Below are 20,828 nucleotides of genomic sequence, written 5' to 3'. Positions count from 1 at the left end.
GAGTCTAATGCAGACCATATTTGATTGTTCGATATGGCCTGTCCCTCTTCAACTACTTGTAGTGCACTTTTTTGGTGTTCCTTGGGCATATGCTGGATGATGTCTTGCATTTCGTCCCAGTGTGCTCTGTCGTAGCGTGCAAGTAGGGCTTGCGAATTTGCAATTCGCCATTGATTGGCTGCTCGTGATGCCACTCTTTTGCCCACTGCGTCGAACTTTCGACTCTTTATCAGGTGGTGGGGCATCCCCTGACGATTGTGACTTCGCCCTTTTTCTAGTAGCCTCCACTACCACTGAGTCCGGAGGGAGCTGTTGCGTTATAAACACTGGGTCTAAAGGGGGTGGTTTATATTTCTTTTCGACCCTCGGCGTGATAGCTCTCCCCTTGACAGGCTCTTGAAAGACCTGTTGTGTGTGCTTGAGCATGCCTGGTAGCATTGGCAGGCTTTGATAGGATGCGTGAGTGGATGCCAGAGTGTTGAAAAGGAAGTCATCCTCCACTGGTTCGGAGTGCATTGTCATGTTGTGGAACGCATTTGCCCTGGCTAGCACTTGCGTATATGCTGTACTGTCCTCTGGTGGTGAAGGCTTGGTTGGAAAACACTCTGGGCTGTTCCCAGGCATCCGCATCATCGTGGGTCATCCCAGTGGGGATGGTTGTGGTGAGACCTGTGGTGGTGGTGACTTGTCTCTAATCACTTTGGCTTTCAGCTGCAATTCTGTTTCTTGAAAGGCTAATTTCCTTTTTGATTTGAGAGGAGGGATGGTCTGTATCTTCCCTGTAGCCTTCTGGATTTGTAACCTGTGTTGCGTTTGGTCAGGTTCTTCAACATCCAGATCTTGCTCAAATCTATGCCTTTCTTTGAGTTGCATAGAAAGCCCTTGCTCTTCAGTGTATGCTGAGCGTTTCGCCTCCGAAGCCGGGTTTTTCGGTACCGAAATTCCTAATGTAATTGTCCTTTTCAGTTCAGACAAGCTTTTTCGAGGCTTGCCTGCTTCGACAACTCAATGCCAAATTTTTTCGGTGCCGGAATCTCAACCGGAGTCTGAAGTCTTCGGCAAATCTTTGGCCTTTTTCGGTGCCGATGTTTGGTCGCCTTCTTTTCTGTGGGTTGAGCCATGGCCTGCTGGCGGTGGCGTCCCTGTGGCCTTGTATTTTTTGGTGTGACCCTGGGTTTGGGACGGGGCAGGTTTACTCACAGTTTGTTGCACCGTCGAGGGTCGTTCACCGTCAGATTCACCCGAATCTGTTTCTTGGATGGAGATTCTTTCTTCCTCTTCGACGTCGAAATCTTGTCTCGGTTTCAACGCCATTTGTAGTCTTCTTGCGTGTCGATCTCTCAAGGTTTTCTTCGATCGAAGCGCTCAGCAAGCTTCACAAGTATCCTCTCTGTGTTCGGGCGACAAACACAGGTTACAGACCCGGTGCTGGTCTGTATAAGGATACTTGGCGTGACACTTAGGACAGAAACGGAAGGGGGTCCGGTCCATTAGTCTTGGAAGACGGGTGTGGTCGGGCCAACCAGGCCTTGAGGAAGAGCGGAAGCCCCAAAGGGCCGCCAAAGCAGTCTTGATGTCGGTGCCGATACACTAAAACTAACCCGGTACCGAACGAGAACAATACCGATGAATTGTCGATACTTAGCTAACTTTCCCGATTCGAAATACAGAGCGAAGAGAAACACGTCCGAACCCGATGGCGGAAAGAAAACAATGTAAGATGGAGTCGATGCCCATGCGCAATGGAGCCGAAAGGGAGGAGTCACTCGGTCCCGTGACTCGAAAAGGCTTCTTCGAAGAAAAACAACTTGTAACACTCCGAGCCCAACACTAGATGGCAGGAACAGTGCACAGCATGTGTATCTGCAGCTACACATGCCATTGAACACTTATTTATAAAAGCAACCCACAAGACTACTCATTGCACACCCTAGAAGATATCCATTTATTACACACACATTAATAAATCATCCATCTTTATGTAGATCACTGTTATTGTGCAAATAGATACTAACTTGCAGGGTGGAGTCTGCATAGCCGATTGAAGGACATATGCTGTTGGAAAGCTATGTTTGATGTCAAAAAACAAGTTTGTAAACTGCTAAATGGTAATTTAAAAAAAATGCATTCAGTGTCACCATCAAAACAACAAAGAAATATAACAGTCTAAAACATACACTGTTACAAGATAGGAGGTTTATGCGCTTTCTAATAAAAAAATATTTGCTACTGCCGTTTACTTTTCAGAGGTCTGAAAAAACATTGAGAAGTAAAGTGAAAGATATTAAAAATACAGACAAAAAGATGTCAACGTAAGTCGATAAACACTGAAAACAAGAACCAAATGATATATTGCACAAAAAAACATATCTACCAACCTGTGGCTAATGACACCAGCATCTGCCAGCAGTTCAAATATGCGTACTAGCTGAACTCGTAAAATATCTCGACGCCTGCGCCGCTTCATATTCTAATTTTTGGGAGAAGAGGGAAATCACAAGTTATTTTGATTTGTAAAAGTATAAATAGATCAGTTCAGCCATTTTGTGTGCATCAACAATGTTAAAGCTTTATGCCTCAAAGCAGTAAGACTCCAATAGTGCTTTGCTATCAAAGAAGTCAAGTAGGGTTCTACATTGGTCACCAAGACTTATTTCGTGAGTCGTACCAACTTTAGCTCCCCGCTTAAGCATATGCAGTGCACTTCTCAATAACACATTTCACTTTACTAGGCTTAGAAATTATTATTCACAGATAAAACTCAGATTAGCTAATGCTAATTAACAGTTATTAAAAAAAAAAAAGACAAAACTAAATAAAAAATAAATAAATAACAAATGAGCAAGATTTTTTAGAAAGTCCATTAAATGTTTTTACAATTGGCCAAATATTTAGCAAGCATTTTTTTCTTTTTTTTCTTTTTTAAAACAGATTGTCTTTCAATTTTAAGGCTTGTCAAGTATGATTTTTATATTTTTTTCTTTTAGGATGAACCATGGACCCTAGGCTTGATAACTATGTGACAACTCCTAATCTGGCAAAAAGAACGCAGGTTGATTTTGTCCGCTTGGACTTTCTGAACTTCAATTGAAGTTACTGACTTTAGCATCAGATGTCATATTTAACACAAGGAAGTCCTATTAGATATTGAATCTTACTAGGCAACAGTTTTAGAATAAGATTATTGTAGGCATTATGCCATCATACAATATGAAACCCAGCAATAAGTGAATATCACTTTTGAAATCTTATTTAGTTATCTTTATGAATGAAATTAAGGTTTGCCCAGTTGGGCTTATTAAGCGGTTAAATATGATTACTGAATGTTGAACACCCGAAGGTTCACAGAAGTTTCAAATTAAGTTGTCAAAGCACTGAGTGATTAGCACAGAGTGAAATTCATAAATTAGTGATCTAGTTGTATCCCACCATGAATTAGGAATTTGTAAACAATAGGGTTTGCTCTGCAACAGATGATTCATGTCATGCTCAACTTAGTTTCTTCTAATTTTACGATTCAAAGTTAGCCAGATTTCATGGTTTACTGGGCATGAACAATGAAAAAGGTGGACTGTTGTAAGAGTACTGTGAATAAGGCATGAGTCAGTCCCAAAATATGTATTCATTGACAAAGATATATATATATATATATATATATTTTTTTTTTTTTCCCTTAAAAAAAATAAAAAAATGGTTACAGGGTTGTTATAGTTGGGCTCACATTTTAAACGCACAAAACCATAGAAATTCACCTGTTAAGAGTTATTTCAACTGACTATAACTCGCACACTAAGGTCACTATAACTTGCCTGCCATGCACAGATTTTTCTCAATAATTTTACTGCAAATATTACATTGATATTAGCAATTAAGTTATCATAAATGACATAAGTGCTGTAACATGTGAAATAATTAGCAGTGCATGGCCTAACTTAAGTTACCTCATTCTCCAACTGCCAAATTATTTTGTAAAAAAAAAAAAGAAAAAGAAAAAAATGGCGGGAGGCCTTTTTTTGCTGTGATCCTGTGGAAGTCCAGTGGGATTGTGGCAAAAACAGCCATTTTGCAGACCTATCTAAGTCCTGTAATGGCTGCCAGTAAAAAAATGTTCATGTTGCAGCCAATCAGAGCCTAGCTCCCCTGGACGCAAGATGGCCCAAGGATAAAGAAGCTCCATGGGCCAATCAGGAGGCTCTATATTTTAAAACTGGGTTTGAGGGACTGTAAAGTCCCTCAAACCCCTAATCCTCCAGATATACAAATAATTCTGGAGCTTAGTCTTTCCAAAACTACTAATAAAACAAATCCCAAGAGGGTCTCTTTCTGGACCAAGATCTAGCTTCATGCTAAATCTGGTGTAATTTCGTTCAGCAGCTGTTGCAGAAGTGCTTCTTAAAAATTTCTATGGAAGGATTTTTCATTTTGTGACTTTTTTTCTCTTCCCCCTCTTGACAGATCACCCCAAAACTTACACAAACTAGGTAAAAAAGAGAAACTTTGGAAAGTTTTGTGGAGATTCATCAAACGGCGCCAGCCAAAGTTATTAGCCTATTACTATGGAAACACTGCCCTAATCATAAGGATGGCCACTGGGAATGAAAATGTCACTTACCCAGTGTACATCTGTTCGTGGCATCAGTCGCAGTAGATTCGCATGTTCTGCAATAGCTCGCCATCTGGTGTTGGGCCGGAGTGTTACAAGTTGTTTTTCTTCGAAGAAGTCTTTCGAGTCACGGGACCGAGTGACTCCTCCTTTTGTCTCCATTGCGCATGGGCGTCGACTCCATCTTCGATTGTTTTTCCCCGCAGAGGGTGAGGAAGGAGTTGAATTGTAGTAATAGTGCCCATGCAATGGAGTGACTAAGTATGCACCTATTTAAGGTTGAGATGATACATATATAAATAATTGAAGGTAACTTCCAAACTGCTACAGGCTCCCGGGGAGGCGGGTGGGCACATGCGAATCTACTGCGACTGATGCCACGAACAGATGTACACTGGGTAAGTGACATTTTCAGTTCGATGGCATCTGTCGCTGTAGATACGCATGTTCTGCATAGACTAGTAAGCAGTTATTTCCCCAAAAGCGGTGGACCAGCCTGTAGGAGTGGAAGTAGTCTGAAATAATGTTCTTAATACGGCTTGACCTACTGTGGCTTGTTGTGCGGATAACACGTCTACACAGTAGTGCTTGGTGAATGTGTGAGGCGTAGACCATGTGGCTGCCTTACATATTTCTTGCATTGGGATGTTTCCTAGAAAGGCCATGGTAGCACCTTTTTTTCTGGTTGAGTGTGCCCTTGGTGTAATGGGCAGCTGTCGTTTAGCTTTAAGGTAGCAGATTTGGATGCATTTAACTATCCATCTGGCTATACCTTGTTTTGAAATTGGGTTTCCTGCATGAGGTTTTTGAAATGCAATAAAGAGTTGTTTAGTCTTCCTGATGTTTTTTGTTCTGTCAATGTAATACATTAATGCTCTTTTGACATCTAATGTATGTAGTGCCCTTTCAGCTACGGTATCTGGCTGTGGAAAGAACACTGGAAGTTCCACTGTTTGATTTAGATGGAACGGTGAAATAACCTTTGGCAAAAATTTAGGATTGGTCCTTAGGACGACTTTATTTTTGTGTAGTTGTATAAAAGGTTCCTGTATTGTAAACGCCTGAATCTCGCTTACTCTTCTTAGGGAAGTAATGGCGATGAGAAATGCCACCTTCCAGGTTAGGAACTGTATGTCGCAGGAGTGCATGGGTTCAAAAGGTGGACCCATAAGTCTAGTTAGGACAACATTTAGGTTCCATGAAGGAACAGGTAGTGTTCTTGGTGGTATAATTCTCCTAAGGCCCTCCATGAATGCTTTAATGACTGGTATCTTATATAGGGAAGTTGAATAGGTAGTCTGCAGGTATGCAGATATTGCTGCAAGGTGTATTTTAATGGAAGAGAAAGCTAGGTTAGATTTTTGTAAGTGAAGCAAGTAACCCACTACATGTTCTGGAGTTGTGTGTAATGGTTGTATTTGATTAATATGGCAGTAGCAAACAAACCTCTTCCATTTACTAGCATAGCAGTGCCTGGTGGATGGCCTTCTGGCTTGTTTTATGACTTCCATACATTCTTGGGTAAGTTGTAAGTGCCCGAATTCTAGGATTTCAGGAGCCAGATTGCTAGATTCAGCGATGCTGGATCTGGGTGTCTGATCTTTTGGTTGTGCTGTGTCAACAGATCTGGCCTGTTGGGCAATTTGATGCAGGGTACCACTGATAGGTCTAGCAGCGTTGTGTACCAGGGTTGCCTTGCCCAAGTTGGCGCTATTAATATGAGTTTGAGTTTGCTTTGACTGAGTTTGTTTACCAGGTAAGGAAGGAGAGGGAGAGGAGGAAAAGCGTAAGCAAATATCCCTGACCAGTTCATCCATAGGGCATTGCCTTGGGATTGTTTGTGTGGGTATCTGGATGCGAAGTTTTGGCATTTTGCGTTCTCCCTTGTCGCAAACAAGTCTATCTGAGGTGTTCCCCAGAGTTTGAAATAAGTGTTCAGAATTTGGGGGTGAATTTCCCATTCGTGGACCTGTTGGTGATCTCGAGAGAGATTGTCTGCGAGTTGATTTTGGATCCCTGGTATAAACTGTGCTATTAGGCGAATTTGGTTGTGAATTGCCCAATGCCAAATCTTTTGTGCTAGCAGGCTTAACTGCGTGGAGTGCGTCCCCCCCTGCTTGTTTAGATAATACATTGTTGTCATGTTGTCTGTTTTGACGAGAATGTATTTGTGAACTATTATTGGTTGGAAAGCTTTTAGTGCTTGAAAAACTGCTAGAAGTTCTAGGTGATTGATATGCAGTCTTGTTTGATGTACGTTCCATTGTCCTTGTATGCTGTGTTGATCGAGGTGTGCTCCCCACCCTGTCATGGAAGCATCTGTTGTTATTACGTATTGTGGCACTGGGTCTTGGAAAGGCCGCCCCTTGTTTAAATTTATGTTGTTCCACCACAGAAGCGAGAGGTAAGTTTGGCGGTCTATTAACACCAGATCTAGAAGGTGACCCTGTGCTTGAGACCACTGTGATGCTAGGCATTGTTGTAAGGGCCTCATGTGCAGTCTTGCGTTTGGGACAATGGCTATGCATGAAGACATCATGCCTAGGAGTTGTAATACCATCTTTGCTTGTATGTTTTGTGTTGGATACATGCGTTGTATGATGCTGTTGAAATTTAGAATTCTTTGTGGACTTGGAGTGGCCACTCCTTTTGATGTGTCTATTATGGCTCCTAGGTATTGTTGTACCTTGCGCGGCAGAATGTTGGATTTTGTAAAGTTGACGGTGAACCCGAGTTTGAAGAGGGTTTGTATGATCTGATTTGTGTGATTTGAGCACTGTATGAACGAATGGGCCTTGATTAGCCAGTCGTCCAAATATGGGAACACATGTATTTGCTGCCTTCTTATGTGTGCAGCGACTACCGCTAGACATTTGGTAAAGACTCTTGGTGCGGTTGTTAATCCGAAAGGCAGTACCTTGAATTGGTAATGTATTCCTTTGAATACAAACCTTAGGTATTTCCTGTGCGATGGGTGTATTGGTATATGGAAATAAGCATCCTTGAGGTCTAAAGTTGCCATGTAGTCGTGTATTTTTAGCAATGGCAATACTTCTTGTAGTGTGACCATGTGGAAGTGGTCTGATTTGATGAAAGTGTTCACTACTCTGAGGTCTAGGATTGGTCTTAGTGTTTTGTCCTTCTTTGGTATCATAAAGTACAGTGAGTAAACTCCTGTGTTTATTTGTGTGTTTGGCACTAATTCGATTGCATTCTTTTGCAATAGTGCCTGCACTTCTATCTCTAGGAGATTGGAATGGTGTGTTGTTAAATTTTGTGCTCTTGGTGGTATGTTTGGAGGGAATTGTAGAAATTCTATGCAATAACCATGTTGGATAATTGCTAGAACCCAAGTGTCTGTAGTGATTTCCTCCCATGCTTTGTAATGATGACCTATTCTTCCCCCCACTGGTGTTGTGTGGAGGGGGTGAGTGACATGTGAGTCACTGTTTAGTAGTAGTGGTTTTGGGGCTTTGAAATCTTCCTCTATTTCTAGGGAATTGCCCTCCTCTATATTGTCCCCGAAAACCTCCTCTATACTGTCCCTGGTAACTGGACGGTGTGGCTTGTGAGGTGCTGGCTTGTGTGCTTTGACCCCGAAACCCCCCTCGAAAGGGCGTTTTACGGAATGTGCTGTAATTCCCTCTGCTCTGCGGGGAGTAGAGTGCGCCCATGGCTTTGGCAGTGTCCGTATCTTTTTTGAGTTTCTCAATCGCTGTGTCCACTTCTGGACCGAACAGTTCTTTTTCATTAAAAGGCATATTGAGAACTGCTTGTTGAATCTCTGGTTTAAATCCAGACGTTCGGAGCCATGCATGCCTTCTGATAGTTACAGATGTATTAATTGTCCGTGCAGCTGTATCTGCAGCGTCCATGGAGGAGCGTATCTGGTTGTTGGAGATGGTCTGTCCCTCCTCAACCACTTGTTTTGCCCTATTTTGTAAGTCCTTGGGCAGATGTTCAATGAGATGTTGCATCTCGTCCCAGTGGGCTCTGTCATAGCGCGCAAGTAGTGCCTGGGAGTTCGCGATGCGCCACTGGTTTGCAGCTTGTGCTGCGACTCTTTTACCAGCTGCATCGAACTTGCGGCTTTCTTTATCTGGGGGTGGTGCATCTCCAGATGTGTGAGAGTTGGCCCTTTTCCTAGCTGCTCCTACAACGACAGAGTCTGGTGGCAGCTGTGTAGTGATGAAAGCCGGGTCTGTAGGAGGCGCCTTATACTTTTTTTCCACCCTTGGTGTGATTGCCCTACTTTTGACCGGCTCCTTAAAGATGTCTTTTGCGTGCCGGAGCATACCAGGGAGCATGGGCAGGCTTTGGTATGAGCTGTGGGTGGAGGAGAGTGTGTTGAATAAGAAATCATCCTCGACCTGTTCTGAGTGGAGGCTTACGTTGTGAAATTGTGCTGCTCTAGCCACCACTTGAGAATACGCGGTGCTGTCTTCTGGTGGAGATGGCTTTGTAGGGTATGCCTCTGGACTGTTATCTGACACTGGGGCGTCGTATAGGTCCCATGCGTCCTGATCTTGGTCACCCTGGCTCATGGTGGTGTGAGCTGGGGAGTGTGATGGAGTTTGTGCTGGTGAGACGTTAATCACGGGCGGAGGAGAGGGTGGTGGGGTAACTCTTTTCACCACTTTTGGTTGTGGTGTCTGTTCCGTCTGGAACTCCAACCTTCTCTTTCTCCTAATGGGGGGAAGGGTGCTTATTTTTCCTGTCCCCTGCTGTATGAATATACGCTTTTGCGTATGGTCCACATCAGTTGCTTGTAGCTGTTCCTCAAACCTATGCTTTTGCATTTGGGAGGTTAGCGAGTGCTCTTCTGTATAAGAGCCTGAAGCTGGGTCGCTTGCAGTTTGTTTCGGCATCGAAACCCTGTCTGCGTGTTTTTTCGGCTCCGAGGTGACTTTTTTCTTTTTCGGGGCCGAAACCTCTCGGCGTCGATCTGTTTCGGTGCCGCTGTCTCGGCGTCGAGCCGTGTCCACACCGGCATCTCGGTGTCGAGGCTTGTCTCCAGCACTTTCTCGGTCCCGAGAAGGCTGCGTGCCGGTGTCTCGACCGGAGTCGGACGATCTCGGCACTGTTTGGGCCTTTTTCGGTGCCGACGGTCGGTCACCGAATTTATGGGTCGAGCCATGGCCTGGTGGCAGTGGCGTCCCCTGGGCCTTGTAAATGTTCCTCTGAGTGGATTTCGACGTTTTACTCACGGTTTGTGTATCGTTGAATCCTTTGGAGTCCGAGTCTTGGATCGAGAAGGTACCTTCCTCTTCCTGTTCCTCGAACTCCCGTTGGGCTGTCGGTGCGGACGCCATCTGCAGTCTTCTGGCTCGACGGTCTCGGAGTGTTTTTCGGGACCGGAACGCACGACAGGCCTCGCAGGTGTTTTCGCTGTGCTCAGGTGACAGGCACAGGTTGCAGACCAAGTGTTGGTCTGTGTAGGGGTATTTATTGTGGCATTTGGGGCAGAACCGGAACGGGGTCCGTTCCATCGGCGTTCTTCAGCACGCGGTCGGGCCGACCAGGCCCCGACGGATGATCGAAAAACTACCCCGAAGGGCACCGGAGCTCTTCGATCTTCGATGCGGTGTGGAATCTAAGTACGCCGATCCCGAACGCAACAATACCGACGAAAATCTTCCGAAATTAGCTAATCTTCCGTTCCGAAACTCGGAGCGACAGGAACACGTCCGAACCCGATGGCGGAAAAAAAACAATCGAAGATGGAGTCGACGCCCATGCGCAATGGAGACAAAAGGAGGAGTCACTCGGTCCCGTGACTCGAAAGACTTCTTCGAAGAAAAACAACTTGTAACACTCCGGCCCAACACCAGATGGCGAGCTATTGCAGAACATGCGTATCTACAGCGACAGATGCCATCGAACATATATTTATCTATATATTCACCGATGGGTATGACAATCTCTTACTTCACATTAAAAAAACTTCATACAGTCACTGGAAAAAACAGTGATGTTACAGTTAGTTAAAAAGTATCATTTTAAAGTTAAAAAGAAAGAAACCACTGACATTCACAAGTTATAATACACTGAAGTGAACTATAACTTGCACCCCCTTTCAAGCACATTGGTGGCAATTATCTATTTCAATGATGTCACAGAACATGACAAGAGTGATTTAATATGTGAGGTCATAAGCAGTGCATGACAAGGAAATGTTACTTTTTGACTAAGCATATTTTCTAGGCAGGTAGTGCTGTAGATGCACATGCTGTGCATACTTCTGCAATCTAGTGATAAGAGGTCTTTCGAGTCACCAGGTACTATGACTCCTCCCTCTTGCTAGCATTGCTATGGTCATCAACTCCACTGTTAGATTTTTCCCTGAACAGCGGGTGAGGATGGAATGTGAAGCACTGAATGACAAGATGTCCAGGCAAAGAAAAAAGAAAGATAGTTGTCCGAGGAGGAGGGTGCAAACATCTGAATTTACAGCACTACATGCTACAAGCAGAACGAGGCATGTGTAGTTGTAGATACACATGCAACGCACAGATTGTAAAGCAGTCCTCCCAGGAAAACAGTGGCTAGCCTGAGGAAGTTGCAGTAGATTGAAAAAGTATACAGAGAACTGCCCAGTCAATATTGGCAGGCTAGCACATCTGTACAGTATTTTGTAAAAGCATGCCGTTTGGTCCAAGTAGTTGCTTTTAGTGTCCGCTCTAGGTATGTTCCTCAGGAAGGCCACAAAGGCTACTTTTTTCTGAGCAGAGTGGGCTCTAGGAGAAATAGGCAAGGGTCTTTTAGCTTTAGCATAGTATGTCTGGATGCATTTTACAATTCATCTTCAAATGCCTGACTTAGATAAGGCCTTCCCTTTGTGGGGTTTGTAGAAGGCAACCAAGAACTGTTGCATTTTCCTAAAGGGTTTAGTTCTGTCAATATAGTACATGAGGGCTTGTTTAACATCCAAGATGTGCAGAGACCATTCTGCAACTGAGTAAGCAGAGGGGAAAAAAATACAGGAAGTCTGATTGATCAATTGAGCTCCAACTGTGAGACAACCTTAGGGAGAAATCTGTGGTTGATGTGGAGGAAAACCCTATCCCTGAGTATCTGGAAGAAAGGTTCTTCCAAAGTTAGTGCCTGTTACCTGTTCCAAAGGTAGGGGTATTTGTATCGCTGTGAAAGGTAAACCACAAGTTTACAAATTAAGTAGGTAGCAGACCCCATCTTGCACTTTGATTGCTAAGGCATCAATGTGTTTTGAATGACAATTGTAGACAAATCACCTCTACTTTGTAGTGCAAGAGGCACAAGAGGCAGGCCTGCACACTTAAAGAATGCTCATGCATTCAGGTGGAAGACTAACGTACCCAAATTCTAGGACTTCAGGAGCCAGATGACAAAATTGAGAGACCTGGGGTCTGGATGTCTGATTTCACCATGGTTCTGAATGAGAAGGTCAGGCCTGTTGGGGAGTCCATTGTGCAAAACCAAAGAGCTTGAGGATGTTGGTGTGCCCAGGTGGGAGCCACAAGAAAGAGGGTTAGATATGTCTCTTAAAGCCTCTGAACCACAAACAGGAGTGGGAGAGGAGGAAAAGCATAAGCAAATATCCCTGACCTACTTATCTATAGTGCATTGGCCCCCTGGAATGTGGGTTTGGGAGCCTGAAGGAAATGTTTGGGCATTTAGCATTTTCTGCCGATTGAAAGAGGTTTATCTCTGGAAGTCCCCAACGCTGGAAGTATTGGAGGAGGACCTGGGGCTGGTGTTTCCACTCATGGACTGGTTACTGCATTCTGCTGAGAAGGTCAGCAGGGTTGTTACCCACTCCTAGAAGGTACTCAGCTAGCTAATGGATCTTGCATCGGACAGCCCATCGCCAAATGATCAGAGCTAGGTGCTTTTGAAGATAATACATGGCTGACATATTGTCCTTTCTGATGAGGACTACTTTGTCAATTAAGTGGGGAAGAATGCTTTCAGCAAAAGGTGAGCTGCTAGTAGTTCCAGGCAACTGATATGGCGATCCTGTTGTCTGGGAACCTACTGGCCTTTGACATTCCGATCCTGTAAGTGCGCACTTGAACCTGTAAGAGAAGCATGTCTTGTAATGGCCCTGTGTGGACCTGCGTCAAGAAAAGGCCGTCCCGTAACAATTTAAAAGAGAGTTGAGCAGAAGATCCTGGAGGGTTGATGAGTATCCAGTAAATGTGGAAATGGATTATCAAGTGCTTTTGCCAGGCGTCTATTTCCTCTTGAAGTTTGATAATTGCTAGATGGTTCCTGAGCCAGGTCAGGTCTTGTGGTCGGAGCAGAGGTTCAGTGCGGCCCAAATTTCAACTAGAAAGTTGTCCTTTCTGACCACTGGCTCAGCTCCAAGGCAAGTATGCTGTGCTGAAGTAGTCAGCCACAATGATTTCTTCTGTGCTGAGCTGGGGCTAGGCGCTGCATCTGAAGGCGGCGGTCGGTGCCGACCAAGGCCTGAAGGCAGTGGCAGCCCAGCAGTCTGTTGCTGGTTCTCCAGAGTGTCTGGATGGCCCTTCGAAAGGGGCTTCTCGGCTTGGGATTGTTGTAGAAGGGGAGAGAGCACTGTACTCACTGCTGGCTGCACTAGTTAAAGATCCTTGATTTCCAGATCAGAGCCAGAGAAACTCTCCTCGTCTTCAACCAGTGGTTGTGTATGTTGTTCCCCCTCATTATACTCATGGCCAGAAAGGTTCTGGGCATCGCCTCCGCTCCTACAAAATATCAAGACATCACAGAGGGTTTTTCTTAGAACAGAAGGAGCGGCACACATCGTAAGTAACCTTGCTACGCTCAGAAGAGTGACACAACAGACCAGATAGAGATTGGTTAGATAATAGTTCGTATGAGAGCAAGGACAGTAGAGAAATGGCATCTGTACCACCACCATAATGACACGGGACGGAAGGAGGCCCTGAAAGGCAAAGGCCCATGTCGCGCTGAGATTGTCAGAGCCATGTGGTCAAGCAGGAATCGTCAAACCAAAAAGAAGGGAAAGGAGAAATGAAATCGAAACAATACAGACAGAGGGAACAAACCCATGGAAACCGAACAGAGCATCACAATGGTGTTGTACCAGAGCAACCCAAAGGCTGAAGGAAAACAATCTATTAATGAAGTCTACGGAGTCTATGGCCATGCTTATTACTAGCAAAAGAAGGAATCCCAGTACCTTGTGACTCTAAAGCTTACTTGAAAGAAAAACTACTTGCACACATCTGGGCCCAACACTAGATGGCAGACGTAAGCACAGCATGTGTATCTACAGTCACACATCTTGAACATACCAGTAATTTCAGTTAACTAGTAATATCATTTCTTCTTTTTTTTTTATCCAGTTGATTTCTAGGTTTTATTTTAACAAAGTAAGATTCTGACCATGGTTTTATTATCACATATAAATATGCCAGCCATGTGCGGTGTGCCCACAGGATCTGGCTGGTGGCCGGGGCCTGTACAACACAACATACAGATGGCTCAGCCAATCAGATTTTCGAGGGGCAACCGTGGTACGGTAACATGCATCTCATGTCTAATAGGGTGTGAAACAACTAGAGCACTCCCACAGGAAGGAGGCAGGAGTTCAAGTGAGAAAAGACAATGATCATTGTGAGGAGGATTTTCCCCCCAGGGCTGGGTGTTGAGGGTGCCTTGAGCGTCCTCTGGGATATACATGACGCCATGTAGGAGACAAAGTGGGAGGGTCAAATGTCGGGAAGGCCGCGATCTAAGGGTCATAAGCAGCAAGTTGCTCCTGACAATCTGTACCATCCCACGGCCAGTGGTCTGTCTGGTGCGCAGACCCCAGAGAATCACAATTCTTTACCAGGAGTAACACTGCAGTCAGGCGTCGGACTCCCCTTGGAACGTCCTTATCATAGCTCAAAATTGACACCAGTGGGGTTTCTGGGGACAGTGGTCTGTGATAAAACCAATGGACAAGTTAATTACTTTCAGTAACTCCTTATCAGGTAGAGACAATATCTAGTGACAGATTCATTACCTTAGAATTTCCCCCAGGCCTCAATCTGGATCCAAAGGTTTTTCTTGAGCAGTACCCCTTAGATCGTGTTAATCAGCTCCGCCTCAATCGTCGGCATCGTGCTCGCCAGGTCCATAAATAGGTACCATCCCGAAGCACTGACCTCAGGTTTTATTTCACAATTCTCCACGCCAGACGCGCAGAACCATTAAGAACACTGGTGAGTCAAAAATATGGCCCTAAAAGGGAGCCCCTGCCCCTAGAAATCAGATCGCAGAACAGGGAGGATGGGTGGGTCGTAAGGAACCTGCAACTAGATACTGTCTACATCAGATAAGGCGCTACCAAAGGTAACTAACTTGTCCGTCTGATAGATATCTATTTGCAGATTCCTTAACTTTGAATAGCTATCCAAGCAATACCATCCCCAGAGGTGGGTCTGCAAACCAAGATCATACTAGGAAGTCCAGCAGGACCGCGTTAATACACGCGAAGGTCCATGCACGGAGACATCTCCCGCAGCCGCATTCCTGAAAGTCTCTGTGCATGGACCTTTGCGTGTATTAAAGCAACACTAGTCCTTTGGTACGCATGTTCCCATGGAGCCTCGTCCGTAGTAGAGGAGGGTCCTCATCTATCTAGAATGTAAGATGCATAGCTTTTTGAGTAAGTCAACTCAGAATTCCTTACACAAATCTCCTAACACAAAGTGGTACGTAGTGTAGCTTAGGAGAAGTTTATTACATTGGTCCTGATGAAGCGCCATTTGATACGTAGGGACTTCTTAGGCGCGAAACATGTTGATCTTCAATAGTGGTGGAAGAAAGACTCTTCCTTCATCCCCTGTGTTTTGGTAGAGTGGTGGAACATTATCTCCACTCCACTCCTTAGTGTTTTTAACTTTGACTAAGACCCTTTATGATCAATAAAATAGTTTTTTTTAGGTTCTCAAGCCAATTTTAACTTTCTTCTCTCCAGCTCCTTTTTGCCTGTAGGTTTAAATATATCCATACTTACGCTAACCACGGCATGCACAACCAATTAAGACCTCCGGCAAAGAGCCCCCTTGTGGGGCCCGTCAGACATTGCAGCGCCAGTCTGGCGAGGAGCAAGCCCTATGATGAAGCACGACATCCAATGGATGTGTGAGGGCTCTTGCTTCTATTTTTAGAAGTGCCTTATGGACCACTGTTTTCTCTTGTGGAACAGTGTATCTTTTTGATTTGTGTAACTTTAGAGAGTGCCCATGGCAAAGGGTCAGAAAGGGGGTCAACAGACTTGTCTGTGCACCATGCCACAAATTACTTCCAATGACTGGCATATATACCGTTTTGTGGCTGGACACCTAGTGGCCACGATTACAATACTTTGGGTGGAATAATCCCAGCCCCTAGATATTCCTCAGTAAAAAAAAATTGTTGTCCAGAGATTTTCATTTTTGAATTGTGTTTTTCGGTTACTAGAGAAGTAATTTAGCTTGGGTAGACAATGCTGATCCGGACCAAATTGTCCTGGAGGACATTTTTACAAATGGCAATTGTGTTGCAGTGATGTAGTATTACACGAACCATGAGACCTACATATTCATTCTGGTGGCAAGACATAGGTTTTGGGGGTCAAGTAGTCTAATACAGACATAAAGTAACTACTCAGAGCAAACCTTCAAACATTTTCCAAAATGGCAGCTATAATAGAGAGACATATAGAAATGAAACAAAATGGTTTTTAATCCTTTTATTAAAACACCAAACAATGTTTATGATCTAAAAAAAAAAAAAAAAAAATGTTTATCACTACTGTTTTAGACACATTTTCATAGTTAACTTTATATTTGTTTCGGCAATCGCTTGTGGTACTTTAGCAGAATGTTGAACATTTGAGAAGAGCATACCGACAGACATCTCTGGGTAGCACAGATTTTGCATGTACGTCTAAGTTCTGTGGGGAAGGTATTTAGAAATTTTGTAGGTTTTAGCACCCCATCAATATCTTCTCAACCAAATTCTCACTGATCTTTCTCTACATATGCGTGAGCCAAAACATTTACACATCTCCTGAGCAAGCAGTTGGCTCTTATAATGTGTCCACACACGGAATATGTCAGTGGAAGGTCAGTTAGCGGGACTGATCTCTTGAATTTACTGTACCAAAGATAGTCAAATGTGTGACAGAACTAGTTTAACACACACATACACAGCATTTCTCTGCGTCTTTAAAGTCACATTCTTCTTCTATCTCAGCAAATACTTTTAGAAACTTCACAGGTTTAGCAATTAAAGCTCCAAGCTTTGTTCCAATTTTCCTCATAGTGTCATCAATCCTAAGAATATGTGCCTTGATAAAAACACTGGGCATTTCTTAGTCAAGTTTCTTGAACAGAAAATGAAGCAGGATTAAGTGTCTTTTCTCGCCTGTTACATAATGCATCCATAACACTCACAATCCTTGACTAATTAACATTGCAACAAATCTAAGTAGCACAATAATAATATCTGTGTCATTAGATAGTACAATGACTCGTTTGGAACCATTTCAAACAGCCCACTCAACATGTGGCACAACACGAATGTCAGCTTCCTTCAAATTTGCTATTACGTTCCTGAACAATATGGCCCATGCATTTTGAATGTCTCTCTGCAGGCACTAACTCCTCATTGACAATTATGCCACTTGCAATAATTGGAAATTCAGTATTCACTTAAGCATCAACAATGTTTTGCCAAGCTAACATCCCCCAAGTTCATCTTGTTCTACGTTGAGGACCATAATTTATCAAGTTGCACAGGCATAGGTGTCAAATTTTTGATGTAGGTAAGGTCAATTCTTCCACTTGTAGGCATTCGTTTGATTCTCCAACATTCAAAGTCAAAGAATGTGCAGTTCTTGCAAGGTGCACTCTGACTGACATCTGAACGACCTCGCTGAAGTTTTGCATGCATGAAATCTTGACCATTCTCAATTGAGGTAGTGCACAATATGTTTGTTGGAAGAAGATCATGCGATAAAATGTCCTTGATTAACTCAACCCTTTCTTTTGCTACATTGATCTCTCTATGTGCTTGCAAAAGTTTTTTTTTGTAACCCGATTTTGTAGTGGCTGGTAAGATTAAACTTTTAGTACGGCAATTAAAGGATGGAATTTCAGCCTTAATGATTATGTCAAACACCTTTTTCTCTTTCAATAAAACTCTCTCCTGCATCAGTTCTGCATATAGTTTCGATCCATGTTCCAGGACATCGAGTAGACGTGTCCTTATATCGTTATCCACATATTGTTTGGTCACAAAGTTGCGTAGTCGCACAGGCCCAGTCATTTCAAAGGGGTTTCCTTGCTGCTGCGTCAAAAGAAGAAGGCTGTCAACAAGTTTGTGGTGAGGAATAGCATTACGATGTCCCCTTAATTTTAAATTTGTCTTCTCTCTGAAAACATTGCAAATAGAAAAGACTTCATGGTAAACTAGCTGCCATTGAGCAACATATTTACTTTTACGTGTCTGACCAACAATTTCCTTGGAGCTTTTGTGATCTCTAGATTCTCGGTTCCAGTTTCATATCTGGAGCCACAGGATTTAACCTTTCCTTTATGTCTTTCACCACAAAATGTATTTGGATGTATTTTCTGTAGAGGTATGGTTTTTCCACCTCTACCTTTATCACTCTTTCCAAATACCAGGATCCATTGCTCAGGTAGTTTATGCAATCATATTCACGAAATACAGTAATCAGTGACTCAACAGACTTCACACGCAGCTTCCAATCACTTTCCCAGTCAGAATGTACCAAGTTTTTCACTAGAGCTATCATCTGTAAAACAATTCCCCAGTACTTGCACAGTTCAGATTCTTCTTCACATTCTTTGACAAACTATATAAACTTGGCTCTCAGGTTTTTCGATTTAGAACTGAGTATACTGAACGTTTCCTGGCTTTGCATTATGTCTTCTGAATGAAGGGTACCCTGTGCCTTGTTCACTGCAGATAAAAACATGTTTACCCTTTGAGACTCACATACACTTGGACACCGTAAGTCATCCCTTTGGTAGGCCTCTAGAACCACTGCTGCTCTGCTTTGGAACCAAAACACGTCTGCTTCTGGTAGAAAGACTATCACTGCAACATTGTTTCTACGGATCCTGCAAGAATTCTGCAACATCCAAGGCTGAGCATCCTCAAGTGTCACAAGGACTAAGTTTGCACTAGGAGACATTAAGGGATCTCCCGCGGAGTGAAGGAGTCACTCCGCTGCAACCGCGGGCACCTCAAAATAATGCTGACCGGCTGGTGGAGTCTGCTGTCAAACAGACATCCCCTGCTCCTGCCACTGGACTGGAACCTCTGTGCACCGCGACTGTTGAACTTGCGAAGGCTTGTTGACTCTTCCTCCCAGAGATCTTCAGGTTCCATGAAGCCTGGCCTCCAACACTCTGCAATAAGAAAATCAGTCCCTGTCCTGCAGTTCCTGCAACGGGGGATTTCTGTTTTGTTGTGCTGATGAGGCTTTCTTGTGACTCCCTGTTTCCATCGCCTGTGGGTCACTCGTGGGGGCTTCATCGACTTCTGCTGGACTTCCTGCTTGCTGAGGGGGCCTAGGTAGAGTCTCCTGGACCTTGGCTGGTCCCCAAAACTTGCAACCTCCTCTTCAGCTCCTGTTTGTTGGTGACCTGGCTAGTCACCAACCTTCCTGCAATCAAGAGACAGCTCGTAGGTGACTCCTGAGATCTTCTGCGGCTCTTGAACCCCGCAGATGGGCATTCTCCCATCGACTTGCAGGAACTTCATCTTAAGGAGGGTGGGCACTGCCCCCTGCACCACCTGGGCACCTCCAAGGTTGCTGGAATCTGTCCCCTTCCTTTGCAGGCCCTCTACGTCTGGAATCTGTCCCTGGTTTCTACCAGCCTGCGCCACAGGTCGTGACAGCAGTTCGACAATCTGAAGCATGCACTGACTTCAGAGAGAGTCCCCTCTACATCCGGGTCCCTGGTTTAGGTACTCCTGTCTTCTGGGTATCCTGGGGCAGGGGCCCTCCCCATCCATCCTCTTGTCTGCTGGTTTTCCTCGGGGTCCAATGGGATGGGTCCTGAACTCCATGAATTACGACCACTGTTCTCTGTGTTAGTCTACGTGACAACTGGGTGGGCAACTACCTTGCACCTGGTTGCTGGGGACACTTACTGTACCTCTGGTGTTTATCTGCCCCTACCTAACTATCACACTTACCTTGGTTGGGATCACTATTTCCACTTTTTTAGTATATGGTTTGCCCCCAAACCCCCATTTCTGATGGTTATTTTGTGTACATATTATGTGTAGATATCGCCGAAGGGAGATATACAAATGCTAGTTTAATAGTCGTGATGCAACAAAGTATTCTTTATTTTTGAAACACTTACGTGGTTGTTTGTTGTGAGCGAGTTGCTGTCTGACTACTGTGGTATTCCAAGTGCTTTACATCCCTCATGCTTAAGCTTTAGCTGCTCACCTCAGCTAACCCTAGAGAGCTTTTGCTATCTGGACACCTGTTCACTATCACTATGGGTTGCCTGGACGCAGTATAAAGGTGCCACCACCATAGGTGTACACCATAAACTGAGCCAGCCTCCAACACCAGGCAATAAACTCTTTTTAGACCCTTCATGAATGCCTTCATAACATATATATTTTTTAATTGGTGTTGTCTAATTTTCATATGGGCTACTACAGCTGCCAAATGCAACCTACTAATGGTGTATGAGAGGCATGACCAGAAAATAGCAGATGATGTCCTACACTGACGTCTGCAGAGGCTGTTTGTTCCTACTGAGAGAAGCGGACACACCTTTTCCTTCTGACAATATAGTGCGTATAGTAGTGGGCCTGCGAATCTCCTTACGAACCAGAATGAACTCTGGGATAAAGACTGACGAATTCTAAGATCTCTACTGACCCTGGTGCTATATGGGTAAGTCTGCAAATGGGAGTAACTTCAGGTTTGGATGAACTGACTGGTTTAATATTATGGTGCATCATGGTTGGCTCATACATGTGAGAGTGGTTAGAATGAGCTGTGAATGGAACAGCTGACCTTTATAAGCCTTTGCAGCAATACTTGTGCTGAATGTGCTGAAAATATTTGCTGAGGCCTGAGAGAATCGCACTCCCTATGCTTCATCAAGGTTTCATAGTCACTTTATCCAAGGAAAACCCCAACAAGGTGCCTGTGCAGTAACCTCTCAATTTAAATACTAATATACTGGTGAAAGTTATACCCAAGTGA

General features: G+C 44.1%; 1 protein-coding gene across 12 annotated transcripts in view; it reads right to left on the bottom strand.

Annotated features, from left to right (window-relative positions):
• The window catches only part of FRYL (FRY like transcription coactivator), a 1,894,812-nt gene that overhangs the window by 1,150,092 nt on the left and 723,892 nt on the right, over window positions 1–20,828 (bottom strand). For all 12 annotated transcript variants that reach the window (XM_069201557.1, XM_069201569.1, XM_069201550.1 and 9 more), the window contains one exon: window positions 2,379–2,470. In XM_069201557.1, coding sequence (XP_069057658.1) covers window positions 2,379–2,470 — 92 coding nt within the window. The remainder of the gene's footprint in view (window positions 1–2,378; window positions 2,471–20,828) is intronic.

The sequence above is a fragment of the Pleurodeles waltl genome, chromosome 1_2 (assembly GCF_031143425.1).
Source record: "Pleurodeles waltl isolate 20211129_DDA chromosome 1_2, aPleWal1.hap1.20221129, whole genome shotgun sequence".
Classification (NCBI taxonomy): domain Eukaryota; kingdom Metazoa; phylum Chordata; class Amphibia; order Caudata; family Salamandridae; genus Pleurodeles; species Pleurodeles waltl.
This window is presented reverse-complemented; position numbering and strand designations above follow the sequence as displayed.